The sequence below is a fragment of the Schistocerca cancellata genome, chromosome 9 (assembly GCF_023864275.1).
Source record: "Schistocerca cancellata isolate TAMUIC-IGC-003103 chromosome 9, iqSchCanc2.1, whole genome shotgun sequence".
Lineage (NCBI taxonomy): Eukaryota > Metazoa > Arthropoda > Insecta > Orthoptera > Acrididae > Schistocerca > Schistocerca cancellata.
In genome coordinates, this window is record NC_064634.1 from 15933684 (window position 1) to 15950068 (window position 16385).

At 45.5% G+C, this 16385-nt stretch overlaps 1 protein-coding gene across 1 annotated transcript in view; it reads right to left on the reverse strand.

Moving 5' to 3' along the window:
• Window positions 1–16385, reverse strand: part of LOC126100581 (glucose dehydrogenase [FAD, quinone]) — an 83872-nt gene that overhangs the window by 30390 nt on the left and 37097 nt on the right. The window contains exons 3-4 of the mRNA XM_049911203.1: window positions 11133–11378; window positions 9–272 (exon numbers count right to left, since the gene is read on the reverse strand). Of these exons, the coding sequence (XP_049767160.1) occupies window positions 9–272; window positions 11133–11378 (510 nt within the window). The remainder of the gene's footprint in view (window positions 1–8; window positions 273–11132; window positions 11379–16385) is intronic.

Below are 16385 nucleotides of genomic sequence, written 5' to 3' on the forward strand. Positions count from 1 at the left end.
TTCGTTACCTCCTTCCTGGCGAGCACGGTGTGTCGGACGCCGTCGCGCAGGAACTCGACGCCGTAGGCGCGCCGCGTGGCGGGGTCCAGGAGGACGCGCGTGACGTGCGCGTGCAGCGCGACGTGCAGGTTGGGCCGCAGGCGCGCCGGCCGCAGGAACGCCTTGGCCGCCGAGCAGCGGTAGCCGCGCCGCATCGTGAACTGGAAGAGCGCGAAGCCCGTCTGCCGCTCGCCGTTGATGTCGCGGTGCTCGTAGCCCATCTCCACGCCCGCCTGCGCGCACACACAAACGTGGCCGTCAGCTCTGTCTGCTAGCAACAGTTAGTGCACGAAGTACGAAATAAATGCAGCCTCAAATTAATGTTACATTACGCGATCAGCATTTCACACGAAGTAAAACATAACGTCCATCGAGCAACAAGAATACATATAGTGAATTATGGCAATGCGGGCCCGCCTATTATGCAAACAACTGTACTTTCATATGAGTACACACTCTGGTGCCTCAGAATAAAAATCCATTCTAAACATCCTCCAGGCTGTGGCTAAGCCGTATCTTCGCAGTAGCCTTTCTTTCACCAGTGTTAGTCCTTCAAGTTCCGCAGGAGAACTTGTGTGATGTTTAGAAGTAAGTAAAGCTGCGAGGACAGGTCGTCAGTTGTATTTGGGTAGCTCAGTCGGCGGGGCATCGAAAGGCAAAGGCCCGAGTTCGAGTCTGAGCCCGGCAAACAGCTTTAATCTACGAGGAAGTTCAACTGCTTCTAAATGTCGAATCACGTTTCATCTCTGCAATCTTCGGTGGACAGTATTGTTGACTTTTTATTTTCTGCAGCGTTGGGTTCTGTGTGAGTCGCTTTATGTAACTGTGTCATCATCTCCAGGACTAGACATATATCAGCAACTGAAACGTTCTGTATTGTAACAAGCAAAAGGTAACTCGAGTGGAGATCCTCAAACCCATATATCGTATACCTGTGTGTATTTTCACGACACAGGGACATTCAGATGAGAACGGATACTTCCAAAATAACGTTGCAGAGGACGAACTACGTGATAACGTAAAGAGGATCCTGCAGAACCGAACAATGTATAAAATGAGAAGTGTGTGAAATTACTGAAACGTATTTGGGCAATTATAAACAACGGTTCTTATGCGCAATAGGCGGACATGATTTTCCATAATTTATTCTGCAAACACGGCTGCTGCCAGAGCTAAAGAATTAAACGAAGATTTATAGAGGCTGAACCAGAGATGCACGGACCAAATTTTGGATGCTGTGCCGAGATATTTTTTGAGTACGGTGATAAGCCAATACATTATGAGCACAGCCAACCTCGACGTTGGACGGCTCCTGGTGACGTGGCGAGCACGTGCAGAAGTATGTAGGCGGAGCCGACACGGACGGGGAAGCACCCTAGCGGAGGTAACGGCTGCGAACGGAGAAATCCGTTCAGACAAGCGAACTGACAGAGGGCACATTATTATTGCGCGGATCCTGTGAACGAGTATCTAAAAAAGAGGTACGAGGACAGTGAAACTACCATTAAGCGCTAAATGGTTGGACATCAAAGACACTTCGGAGACTGGTCTGCCCTGTAAAATAGGACAGATGGTGATCTGTGGCATCTCCGCCGGAAGAGCACAGCGCTGGGGCACATAGGGCACAAGTGTTTCGTAGTTCGACGTTCATCGTACACTGTTGGAGCTGCGCAGCAGACGGCCCCTACGTGTTCACGTGTTGACCCAAGCGGCATCGTCCATTACGATTGCAGTGGGCAGGGAACCGTCGAGGTTCGACCGTCGATCAGTGGAATCTTGTCGGCTCTTGGAGTGGACCGCATTCTCGCTACACCAGGTCAGTGGTCGTCTCCACAAAAGCCGTCATCCAGGTGAGCGGTGGCTCGAAACGTGCAGCGCGCCACGGACGCTGCCTGGCGGGAGTAGTACTCTGCTGTGGGAGGCGTCCTCCTGTGCTTGCATGGGACCTCTGGTTGTAATCGAAGGCACGGTCACAGCTGCGAAACACCTGCATCCGATGTCGCCAATCATCAGCGTAATTGCCCTTGTCTCGGAGTCGCAGCCATGCTACAGTGGTTTGAAGAGCGTTATGATGAACTCAAGTTAATGTCTCGGAGACCAAATTAGCCTGATGTTAAATCCTGTGGAAGCAATCTGGGAAGCTACCGGGCGTCATGACTGCGTACGCAGATCAGTGGCGCTTTGTTTGCGCGAATTACATGATCTGTGCTTTGACATCTAATGCCACATACCTCCCTCCACAAACCTACCAACAAACTGTGAGATCCCTGATATGTAGAATCAGTGAGGTATTTCGTCCCAAAGGCGGACAAACAAGCTATCAAGCAGCTGGTCATAATGTTTTGGCTCATCACCGTATTCTGGTATAAGGGATCCCTGGTTCGCTACAGAGTAATGACGTCGTTATGATCTAATCGATTTAGTCCACCAACTGCCTTTGTTTTGTTTTCGTGAAAATAACTTCAGAACAGTGAAAACCCTTGTAACGTGCAGTCACCATAAAGTAGAACACAGAGTAATACAACGACTTTCTCGAGAAATGAGCACAGCGAGAAGATTCGAGAAATTGGAGGTAAGACAGCATCTTACCGACAATCATTCTTCCCACGTGCCATTCGTGCGTGGGCTGGGACTGGGGGGATCATTTAGTGGTACCAGAAGTAGCCTCCGCCACACACCATCAGTGCAGTCCGCAGTGCTGATGTAGATGTAGCTGCAGTACCCTCAGATGCAAAAGTGGAGTGACGTGGTTGCTGTCGCTGCGGTACAGGTCAAAATAGCGCTATTGTGCCAGCCTTAAATTGCACTCAGTAAGCCCGCACACGAGGAGCGTGTCGGCCAGCTCTCCGTCAACAACCCCATCCACACTGAAGTGTATCACTATTACGGCAAAGCTAACGCTGCCGTAAAAACAAAGCCGAGACAGAACCGAGCAGTACTGAATGCAGGCTTGACGGCGAAGAGCAAAGCGGACATTACTGTTGGTACCTTGAACAAATGGAACAAGTTTGTTTCCAAACAACAAATCAAAGTAAATGCAATTACATGAAATGCATTCGCAGTTGCGAATATGGACAACCATCAGCTGTATAATGGAGTAACGACAATGAAAATTTCTGCCGGAGCGGGAGGACTGGAAACCGCATTTTCCGCTCATGGCGAGTGATCGCCTCACCATCTGGCTGTCCCAGCGGGTCGCACGGCCAGACACAAGCACATGCGTGCATGCATGTCCGAAGGAACACTGCATCATATTTCAGGAAAACACAGGCAATGCAATTACTCTGTAGCAAGTTGCCGCTGACCACGCAACCTTTATACTACACTCCTGGAAATGTAAAAAAGAACACATTGACACCGGTGTGTCAGACCCACCATACTTGCTCCGGACACTGCGAGAGGGCTGTACAAGCAATGATCACACGCACGGCACAGCGGACACACCAGGAACCGCGGTGTTGGCCGTCGAATGGCGCTAGCTGCGCAGCATTTGTGCACCGCCGCCGTCAGTGTCAGCCAGTTTGCCGTGCCATACGGAGCTCCATCGCAGTCTTTAACACTGGTAGCATGCCGCGACAGCGTGGACGTGAACCGTATGTGCAGTTGACGGACTTTGAGCGAGGGCGTATAGTGGGCATGCGGGAGGCCGGGTGGACGTACCGCCGAATTGCTCAACACGTGGGGCGTGAGGTCTCCACAGTACATCGATGTTGTCGCCAGTGGTCGGCGGCAGGTGCACGTGCCCGTCGACCTGGACCGGACCGCAGCGACAAACGGATGCACGCCAAGACCGTAGGATCCTACGCAGTGCCGTAGGGGACCGCACCGCCACTTCCCACCAAATTAGGGACACTGTTGCTCCTGGGGTATCGGCGAGGACCATTCGCAACCATCTCCATGAAGCTGGGATACGGTCCCGCACACCGTTAGGCCGTCTTCCGCTCACGCCAACATCGTGCAGCCCGCCTCCAGTGGTGTCGCGACAGGCGTGAATGGAGGGACGAATGGAGACGTGTCATCTTCAGTGATGAGAGTCGCTTCTGCCTTGGTGCCAATGATGGTCGTATGCGTGTTTGGCGCCGTGCAGGTGAGCGCCACAATCAGGACTGCATACGACCGAGGCACACAGGGCCAACACCCGGCATCATGGTGTGGGGAGCGATCTCCTACACTGGCCGTACACCACTGGTGATCGTCGAGGGGACACTGAATAGTGCACGGTACATCCAAACCGTCATCGAACCCATCGTTCTACCATTCCTAGACCGGCAAGGGAACTTGCTGTTCCAACAGGACAATGCACGTACGCATGTATCCCGTGCCACCCAACGTGCTCTGGAAGGTGTAAGTCAACTACCCTGGCCAGCAAGATCTCCGGATCTGTCCCCCATTGAGCATGTTTGGGACTGGATGAAGCGTCGTCTCACGCGGTCTGCACGTCCAGCACGAACGCTGGTCCAACTGAGGCGCCAGGTGGAAATGGCATGGCAAGCCGTTCCACAGGACTACATCCAGCATCTCTACGATCGTCTCCATGGGAGAATAGCAGCCTGCATTGCTGCGAAAGGTGGATATACACTGTACTAGTGCCGACATTGTGCATGCTCTGTTGCCTGTGTCTATGTGCCTGTGGTTCTGTCAGTGTGACCATGTGATGTATCTGACCCCAGGAATGTGTCAATAAAGTTTCCCCTTCCTGGGACAATGAATTCACGGTGTTCTTATTTCAATTTCCAGGAGTGTATAAAGCCGGCCGCGGTGGTCTAGCGGTTCTAGGCGCTCAGTCCGGAGCCGCGCGACTGCTACGGTCGCAGGTTCGAATCCTGCCTCGGGCATGGATGTGTGTGATGTTCTTAGGTTAGTTAGGTTTAAGTAGTTCTAAGTTCTAGGGGACTGATGACCATAGCAGTTAAGTTCCATAGTGCTCAGAGCCATTTTATACTATAAAGACTCACGACATTTCCTTGAACAACTGCACACTATGTCGATATAAGTCTTTAATCGACTCTTCAGTTGCAGTTTGGTAAAGCAATTTCACTTGTATCACTGAAAACATAAACTGTGGGTGTTCTGCAGTACTAATTTAGTTAGTGAAACGGTTTTAGGCATACAAGGATATCATAAGACAAAAACTATCTTCGTCAAAGAGCATAAAATACTGGTGAACAATTGTGTAAAAGATAGCACGTAAGATGAGTGTTCCGCGAAAACAGAGTTAATGTTGTGTTCTACAGTGTAATTGCGACATACGCGAAAAAAATATTACCTAAACAGCAAGAACGTACCCAGTATCTATTGGGTAACAGATACAAACAGGACAACCTTGTACACCCAATTTTTAACATAGAGAAATATTATACTATTAAAATCTTGTAATACAGTCCTGTATAGATCCACTTCAAATCCACATTGAAGCAGTAAAGAATGCTTTGATACCTTCAATCTTCCTATACTAATGTGTATGTTAATCTAGAATCACTTGTGAACACCTTATTGAATCATTATTGAAGATTCTGTTACTTAGTGTTGCTACTTGATTGCTAAAACCAGTCTACTCCGTATGTTTCATTATTAACATTTAGCCACCATAACGCGATGGGAAGACTATAGCAAGGCAGGTCTATGATAAAATAATATCGCCGCGGGCGGTAGCCGTGCGGTCCGAGGCGCCTTGCCACGGCTCGCGCGGCTCCCCCCGAGGTTCGAGTCCTCCCTCCGGCGTGGGTGAGTGTGTTGTCCTCAGCCTAAGTTTAAGTTACATTAAGTAGTGTGTATGCCTAGAGACCGATGATCTCATCAGTTTGGTCCCATAGATATTTTTAAAAAAATAATATGACAAAAGGGAACAAGACTTTCTGCAATGTTCAGTATTTTTTCTAGAAGTATAAATATACAACATCAGTTTATGGTTCAAATGGTTCAAATGGCTCTGAGCACTATGGGATTCAATTGCTGAGGTCATTAGTCCCCTAGAACTTAGAACTACTTAAACCTAACTAACCGAAGGACATCACAAACATCCATGCCCGAGGCAGGATTCGAACCTGCGACCGTAGCGGTCTTGCGGTTCCAGACTGCAGCGCCTTTAACCGCACGGCCACTTCGGCCGGCTGTTTTTATGTTCTTACCTAAACATTTATGTGTAGCATTTGAAATCATTTGAGCACTATCTGAGTCTAACAAAAGCATCTGAACGTTATGGACTAGAGCGTGGGTGAACCCAGCCACGGAGGGGGGAGAAGGGAGGGGCATACAAAAAATTATGTTCACAAACCGAACCAAATTCCGCCTCCACAACAGAGTCAGACATGTGGATTCGGTATCAGTTAGGATAAAGGAAGGAAAATATAATGGGTGCTGACTAGTAGCGAGCGTAACCAGAATCATGTGTTCTGTAAGCTCAGAACTATTTTGCTATAAGCCGTGAAATTAGTATGAGCTACTTCGGGAGCAAGTTGAAGTATCAGGTGTATTCACATCTTCACCACACACTGGCAGAGCTACAGCGGATGCTGAAATTGCTTTTCTTTTCTTTTTTTCTTTAAATCACATACATTGGTTCATCGACGTCAACAGCAGACTTCAAGTATCTTTTGCAAAATGCATTAACTAAGGTAGTTTCATTCGTGTCACACTTAATAATTTTCCAATTCGAATGCATTTTGACCTCACTATATATATTTACTTTCACTTATCCGATTTGTTTTTTTTATTGATTTGCTTTTAGTGTAACCTATCCGTCTCCTGTCTTCCATCTATTCTATCCACTAGAATACCAATGTCCTGTTTCACCTTTGGCACTTTATATGACCGTTCTCTTTTGTTCCTGCTCCAGTACTTCTAGCGTGATAATTTCGTTCCTTCAATCCCATTCCATTTTTAAAGTACCTTTCGTTATTCGTAAGTTTGCATCACTACATTCTGTCATTCATTATCGTTACTATAGTTAAGGCATGACCTGAAGTGCCTAGACTAAACCTACAACAATAATAAATACTTCGAAAAGTTGTTCTTCAGCTACACGTGATCCACACTATCTAATGATACTGTGTGATCAGGAATAGTGTCGCTGACATACCGTTAATTGTTTTCACTAAATACTATATTGCTCTGTGTATTTCTTGTGTATTTACTGAATCGTATTTGGGAGGGAGAGCCTGAAATACCAGAGAAATCAGTCTTATAGAACTTCTTTTGCATTTTTTATCGCTCCTAGAAAATTAAGGAGTCCTACTTTAACAGATGTGCCAACTTTTCCTTTACATTCTTCTTTGCAATGGCAGAGTTAATACTCATTAACAAGTATGTTGTCCATGATGGACTCTTTGTTTCCACTAGTGAAAGACGACACACAACTCCCCTACCATAGTGCTTACTGCTAAAGAGAAAACACTCGTTTATGTCACAAACAAGTTCAGTCATGTAAAAATACCGTCATCCACCTGAAGATGTCGGTAAGTTAATCGAAATGCGTAGTGGTGTTTAAAATAAAAATAAAAGTGTCTGAAGTTGTACACTGATGATTCTTTGTAATGCTCACTGTTTAACTACCACCGTTTGAATGTAATTATAATATCAACAAAGGAATTGTGCTCTCATATGGAGTCTTGTTCGCTAGAGTAGTGTTATTGTAAAGAGATATGGCTAAATAAATTTAATCTATCAACGAATGCAGTTACTTTTTATGGTTTTTGGTTTGCTTTTACGCTTCATGTATTCATATCAATAGAATTGCTTCACAGTAAAGTTAAATGGAGAGTCGTGCTGCAAAGTTGTTCCGCAGCTGTGGTTCTGGTCAAGCCGTTCCGAAGCGTTCCACTTGCCTGATGGCAGCACTCTGCAGAATTAAAAGGCTCACAATGGATAGGAAAACTGTAACATTAGACCTGCATTAAGAGATCTTGACAGTGATGAAGGGGCGATCAGACTTACTCCAGCGTGCGCTGTTCACGTTTAACGCTCCGTCTGCACACAGACAGGTCTTGAGAAAGCAGCAACGTATTTCAGCGGTGAACAAGAGCGAACTCAACACTGGATGTCGTGAAGGAATCACTCCAGCATTCACTCGAAAATATTTAGGGGACCGACGGAAAGCCTTTAACTCCTAAAACTTAAATAAGACACGGTTCACCGTACCTCCCCTTCAGAAATTCAGTAGTTTCAGGTAATTACTTGTCTGATATTGTGCCTGCGTTATACGCACGTACATGTCATTGATGAGATGAACCTCGTGTTGTAACTGCAGGCAGTTGATGCTTTATATGATTTGTTGTACTTGGGTTACTGGTAACCGATGGAGGAATGTAGTTTCTGAACCGCGTATATGTAATTCAATTTTTAAGGGTATAAGTTGCATGTGTCATTGAAAGGTTTGCTTAATTTGCCATAAACTATGATTTTCAAGTAGCAGGGAAGAAAAATATACAATTGCTTTCTTTTGAAACTTTCTGGCAGATTAAAACTGTGTGCTGGACCGAGACTCGAACTCGGGACCTTTGCCTTTCGCGGGCAAGTGCTCTACCAGCTGAGCTACCCAAACACGACTCACGACCCCTCCTCACAGCTGTAAGTTCGCGAGTACCTCGTCTCCTACCTTCCAAGCTTCACAGAAGTTCTCCCATGAAACTTGCAGAACTAGCACTCCTGGAAGGAAGGATGTTGCGGAGACATGACTTTGCCACAGCCTGGGGGATGTTTCCAACACTTGCCTGCGAAAGCCAAAGGTCCCGAGTTCCAGTCTAGGTCAGGCACACAGTTTTAATCTGCCAGAAAGTTTCATATCAGCGCACATGCCGCTGCAGAGTGGAAATTTAATTCTGAAAACTGCTTTCTTTTAGTTCTTTATCGTTGTCGCCGTATATGACGCCGTCGTTTTTGTTGTAATGACCGTCTTTCGTACAGTTCTTTCAGTGAGTTCTTGCTCAAATAAATAAATGACATTTATTTAAACTTTATCCACTGTGAAAAAGTGGTGCAGTGGGCTACAGGGTAAGTAAATATACTAACAATAATTATATCTGAGCGGATACAATTATAAAACATAGTGGCGACTAGGATGCGTAAAATTAAACAGTACTTACAACATCGACCGTAGTACTGACCATAATTCTCATACAGTATTTGTATTTAATGCTTAGAAGTTCGTATGCCATTGGTAAGGTGCGTACTGGGCAGGGAAAGTTATTTGGTTACAGAATTTCGAAGTACAGAGTTAAAGGGGAAAAGACGTGCAGAGTGGTCTTGGCGACTACGTTTATTACACTTTAGGAAATACTGCAATCAGGCACAAGCTTTTTTAATTTGCTTTTCCACTACTAGTTCAGGGGTTCAGCTCATCGTCAGATGGTAGCGTTGACTTCTTTGCAGGTTTTACATTTGTGTTCTATAACACAAAAAAAGTTTTTGTGATTTCATAGTTTGCAAGTGTAAAACTCTATAATCACAAAAACTTTTTTATATTTTAAGACGCAAATGTATAACCTTTTGTAAACTAGGTATACATTTAAGCGCCAAAGAAACTGTTATAAGCGTGCGTATTCAAATACAGAGATATGTAAACAGGCAGAATACGGCACTGCGTTCGGCAACGCCCATATAAGGCAACAAGTGTCTGGCGCAGTTGATAGATCGGTTACTGTCGGTATACGATGGTAGGTTATCAAGAATTAAGTGAGTTTGAACGGGTTGCTATAGTCGAGTAGGCTCTGAGCACTATGGGACTTAACTCCTGAGGTCATCAGTCCCCTAGAACTTAGAACTACTTAAACCTAACTAACCTAAGGACAGCACACAACACCCAGTCATCGGGAGGCAGAGAAAATCCCTGACCCCGCCGGGAATCGAACCCGGGAACCCGGGCGTGGGAAGCGAGAACGCTACCGCACGAGCAGGAGCTGCGGACTGCTATAGTCGAGTCACGAACGATGGAACACAGCATCTCCGAGGTAGCTATGAGGCGCGGATTCTCCCCTACGACTATTTCACTAGTGTACCGTGAATATTGGAAATCCGGTAAAACATCAAATCTCCGACGTCGCTGCGGCCGGAAAAACATCCTGCAAGAACGGGACCAACGACAACTGAAGAGAATCGATCAGCGTGACAGAAGCGCAACTCTTCCGCACATTACTGCAGATTTCAGTGCAGCGCCATCGACAAGCGTCAGCACGCGAACCATCCAAAGAAACATAATCGATATCAGCTTTCGGAGCCGAAGGCCCACTCGTGCACCCTTGATGACTGCACGACACAAAGCTTTACGCCTAACCTGGGCGCGTCAACAGCGGCGCTGGATTGTTGATGACTAGAAACGTGTTGCCTGGTCGGACAAGTCTCGTTTCAAAGTGTGGACGGACGTGTACTGGTATGGAGACAACCTCATGAATCCATGGACAGTTGAAACTGGTGGAGGCTCTGTAATGGAGTGGGGTGTGTGCAGTTTGAACCCTTGATACATCTAGATACGACTCTGACAGGTGACGCGTACGTAAGCATCCTGTCTGATAACAAGCATCCATTCATGTCCATTGTGCATTCCGACGGATTGGGGCAATTCCGGCGGGACAATGCGACACTCCACACGTCCAGAATTGCTAGTGAGGAGCGCCAGAAATACTCTTCTGACTTTAAACTTTTCCGCTGGTCACCAAAATTCCCAGACACGAAGATTATTGAGCGTATCAGTGACGCCTTGCAATACGCTGTTCAGAAGAGATCTCCATCCTCTCGCACTCTTGCGGATTTATGGACTGCCCTGCGGAATTCATGGTGTCGATTCCCTCCAGCAATACTTGAGACATTAGTCGAGTCCATGCCACGTCGTGTTGCGGCACTTCTGCGTGCTCGCGGCGGCCGTGCTCGGTATTAGGAAGGTGTAGCAGTTTCTTTGGCTCTTTAGTGTGTTTTAGAGCGCAAACGTAAAACTTGCAAAGAAGTCAACCGACTATCTGACGATGGGATTAGGCGCGAAACTAGTAATGGTAAAATAAAATCATTAAAAATACTAGAGTTTGGGTACAGTAATTTACGAAAACAGCTGCGGTGTTCCATAACCAAAATGATTGGAATGATGGGTCGAGTATTTGTGGACTGGCCTGTACGAGGGCGATGCCGAGCGGCGTGTGCCAGGGCGCGTCCTGCACGGTGAGCGGGCCCCCGGTGGCGTGGTAGCGCGAGCTGCGCGCCAGGTAGGGGTTGCGCTGGTCCTGCGACTTCCGGAAGTACGGCAGCACCTCCTCGAAGCTCCAGCCCGCGTTGCCCAGCGACGCCCACGTGTCGTAGTCGCGCCGGTTGCCGCGGATGTACAGCATCGTGTTCAGCACGCTGGAGCCGCCCAGCACCTGCAGCAAAAGCCCTCTTCAGCCGCAGCGCTCTGCTGGGCACGGTATTCCGTGGGACGGTGGAAAATCGTACAGTGAGAGAATCGAAGCGTTTCACACATCCTATTAAACAGGGCTGCTGAAAATTGATCGCTGATCTTACGAGATTCTCTTCAGAATTGCCAAGGGAATATTTTGTAAACACTAACCAGAGTAAGGGATAGTACGTAAGACATCAGAAAGTGGCCTTCCTGCAAGGGGAAAGTGGGGGTGTTTGGCGCACCTATGGCATTTTACTCCCGCCATGAACCATGGACCTTGCCGTTGGTCGAGACGCTTGCGCGCCTCAGCGATGTTGTTGTTGTTGTGGTCTTCAGTCCTGAGACTGGTTTGATGCAGCTCTCCATGCTACTCTATCCTGTGCAAGCTTCTTCATCTCCCAGTATCTACTGCAACCTACATCCTTCTGAATCTGCTTAGTATATTCATCTCTTGGTCTCCCTCTACGATTTTTACCCTCCACACTGCCCTCCAATGCTAAATTTGTGATCCCTTGATGCCTCAAAACATGTCCTACCAACCGATCCCTTCTTCTAGTCAAGTTGTGCCACAAACTTCTCTTCTCCCCAATCCTATTCAATACCTCCTCATTAGTTACGTGATCTACCCACCTTATCTTCAGCATTCTTCTGTAGCACCACATTTCGAAAGCTTCTATTCTCTTCTTGTCCAAACTAGTTATCGTCCATGTTTCACTTCCATACATGGCTACACTCCATACAAATACTTTCAGAAACGACTTCCTGACACTTAAATCTATACTCGATGTTAACAAATTCCTCTTCTTGAGAAACGCTTTCCTTGCCATTGCCAGTCTACATTTTATATCCTCTCTACTTCGACCATCATCGGTTATTTTACTCCCTAAATAGCAAAACTCCTTTACTACTTTAAGTGTATCATTTCCTAATCTAATTCCCTCAGCATCACCCGACTTAATTCGACTACATTCCATTATCCTCGTCTTGCTTTTGTTGATGTTCATCGTATATCCTCCCTTCAAGACACCATCCATTCCGTTCAACTGCTCTTCCAAGTCCTTTGCAGTCTGTGACAGAATTACAATGTCATCGGCGAACCTCAAAGTTTTTACTTCTTCTCCATGAATTTTAATACCTACTCCGAATTTTTCTTTTGTTTCCTTTACTGCTTGCTCAATATACAGATTGAATAACATCGGGGAGAGGCTACAACCCTGTCTTACTCCTTTCCCAACCACTGCTTCCCTTTCATGCCCCTCGACTCTTATAACTGCCATCTGGTTTCTGTACAAACTGTAAATAGCCTTTCGCTCCCTGTATTTTACCCCTGCCACCTTCAGAATTTGAAAGAGAGTATTCCAGTTAACATTGTCAAAAGCTTTCTCTAAGTCTACAAATGCTAGAAACGTAGGTTTGCCTTTTCTTAATCTTTCTTCTAAGATAAGTCGTAAGGTCAGTATTGCCTCACGTGTTCCAACATTTCTACGGAATCCAAACTGATCTTCCCCGAGGTCGGCCTCTACCAGTTTTTCCATTCGTCTGTAAAGAATTCGCGTAAGTATTTTGCAGCTGTGACTTATTAAACTGATAGTTCGGTAATTTTCACATCTGTCAACACCTGCTTTCTTTGGGATTGGAATTATTATATTCTTCTCAGCGATACAGATACCCATATCGTTGATGCCATCACAACGAGGGGGAGGCGGGCGGGGGGAGGTGGCACCTGCTGAGACGCTAGACAAACGTGTAGTTCCTGAAGAGGGGCAGCAGCCTTTTCAGTAGTTGCAGGGGCAACAGTCTGGATGATTGACTCATCTGGCCTTGTAATGCTAACCAAAACGGCCTAGCTGTGCTGGTACAGCGAATGGCTGAAAGCAAGGGGAAACTGCAGCCGTAACTTTTCCCGAGGGCATGTAGCTTTACTGTATGGTTAAATGATGATGGCGTCCTCTTCGGTAAAATATTCCGGAGGTAAAATAGTCCCCCATTCGGATCTCCGCGCCGAGACTACTCAGAAGGACATCGTTATCAGGAGCAAAAGAAAACTGGCGTTCTCTGGATCGGAATGTGGAATGTCAGATCCCTTAATCAGGCAGGTAGGTTAATAAGTCACGGCTGCAACATACTATCGCGAATTCTTTACAGACGAGTGGAAAAACTGGTAGAAGCCGACCTCGGGGAAGATCGGTTTGGATTCCGTAGAAATGTCGGAACACGTGAGGCAATACTGACCCTACGACTTATCTTAGAAGATAGATTAAGCAAAAGCAAACCTACGTTTCTAGCATTTGTAGACTTAGAGAAAGCTTTTGGCAATGTTGACTGGAATACTCTCTTTCAAATTCTGAAGGTGGATGGGGTAAAATACAGGGAGCGAAAGGCTATTTACAATTTGTACAGAAACCAGATGGCAGTTACAAGAGTCGAGGGGTATGAAAGGGAAGCAGTAGTTGGGAAGGGAGTGAGACAGGGTTGCAGCCTCTCCCCGATGTTATTCAATCTGTATATTGAGCAAGCAGTGAAGGAAACAAAAGAAAAATTCGGAGTAGGAATTAAAATCCATGGAGAAGAAATAAAAACTTTGAGGTTCGCCGATGACATTGTAATTCTGTCAGAGACAGCAAAGGAACTGGAAGAGCAGTTGAACGGAATGGACAGTGTCTTGAAAGGAGGATATAAGATGAACATCAACAAAAGCAAAACGAGGATAATGGAATGCAGTCGAATTAAATCGGGGGATGCTGAGGGAATTAGATAAGGAAATGAGACACTTAAGGTAGTAAATGAGTTTTGCTATTTTGGGAGCAAAATAACTGATGATGGTTGAAGTAGAGAGGATATAAAATGTAGACTGACAATGGCAAGGAAAGCGTTTCTGAAGAAGACAATTATATTTAAGTGTAAGGAGGTCTTTTCTGGATGTATTTGTATGGAATGTAGCCATGTATGGAAGTGAAACATGGACGACAAACAGTTTGGACAAGAATAGAATAGAAGCTTTCGAAATGTGGTGCTGCAGAAGAATGCTGAAGATTAGATGGATAGATCACGGAACTAATGAGGAGGTACTGAAAAGAATTGAGGAGAAGAGGATTTTGTGGCACAACTTGACTAGAATAAGTGATAGGTTGATAGGGCATGTTCTGAGGCGTCAAGGGATCACCAATTTAGTATTGGAGGGAAGAGTGGAGGGTAAAAATCGTAGAGGGAGACCAAGAGATGAATATACTAAGGAGATTGAGAAGGATGTAGTTTGCAGTAGGTACTGGGAGATGAAGCTTGCACAGGATAGAGTAGCATGGAGAGCTGCATCAAATCAGTCTCTGGACTGAAGACCACAACAACCACAAGGCATTTTAATTGTAACCTCTATTCTATTATACCTTAGAGGCTCCACTTTTCGTATAGCGTTAGCCGCATGTATTTACTGTAACATATCTGAAAACCATAAATACACAATTACACGTTTTAGGGAAAAACTTGATAATTATGACATCACTGCATTGCGTCATTTCACCCGACACACCGGGTAAAATGAGGCAGTAAGTGGGGTAAATTAGCGTAACGACTGGTATAAGGTATTTAATTCAAGACATCTTACAATACAAAATATATGTGTTGAATATTAATTTATTAATCAGAACACTGAACAACCTGATTTAGATAAGGGAAATACTGAAAATATCAGCTTAATTAACTATGGAATAGATACAAAAATAATGCTTTTTTTATAAAATAGTGACAAAAGACTCGAGTACAAGCGAATCCAGTAATTCTGTTGCATATCTGTAAACCAACTAACGCTTCTTCAGACAGGAGTCACAGTTACAGTTTTCAGGACTTTCCCACCCGCTGCATTCAGAATGACACCAAAAAGCACAGGAAATACACCAGTAACATTTCTCGACATCTTTGTCGAATTCGCGCATACTATGCACAGATGTTTGCCTCTGGTATTCTGTGCTGGATGGCGCTCTGTCTAACAGAAGTTCCATAACGAACAGCACTGACAGCATTTCGTAAGGTACGCGTCATCCAAGAAGCTCTCTTGTTTTACGGGTGTGCGCTCTCGACATCTGAACAGACGCAGGCATTCATATAAAAATGATGCACTATGTTATTTTTACTTTCATTAAATATACGTTAACGTGTCTCATTTAGCTACCTACTTTCATCAGCGTGAAACTGAAGTGGGGTAAAATGACGAACTCGGCGTCTTTGCTTCAAATTACCCCAACAGGGATGGATTATAAACTACTGGCCATTAAAATTGCTACAGTCCTGAGACTGGTTTGATGCTCTCCATGCTACTCTATCCCGTGCAAGCTTCTTCATCTCCCAGTACTTACTGCAACCTACACCCTTCTGAATCTGCTTAGTGTATTCATCTCTTGGTCTCCCTCTACGATTTTTACCCTCCACGCTGCCCTCCAATGCTAAATTTGTGATCCCTTGATGCCTCAGGACATGTCCTACCAACCGGTCCCTTGTTCTTGTCTAGTTGTGCCACAAATTTTTCTTCTCTCCAGTTCTAGTCAATACCTGCTCATTAGTTATGTGATCTACCCATCTAATTTTCAGCATTCTTCTGTAGCACCACATTTCGAAAGCCTCTATTCTCTTCTCGTCTAAACTATTTACCGTCCATGTTTCACTTCCATACATGGCTACACTCCATACAAATACTTTCAGAAATGACTTCCTGACACTTAAATCTATACTCGATGTTAACAAATTTCTCTTCTTCAGAAACGCTTTCCTTGCCATTGCCAGTCTACATTTTATATTCTCCCTACTTCGACCATCATCAGTTATTTTGCTCCCCAAATAGCAATCTTCACATGACAAGACAGAAATACAGTTTAACTGTCAATAACGGAAAAGTCTCACAAAACACTACAGTAAAATTCGCACGGAAAAAACTGAATTCATTTGCTTCAGTTAAACCGTGTCGAGTCCGTTTCATTCAGTGAAATATCACTCTCCA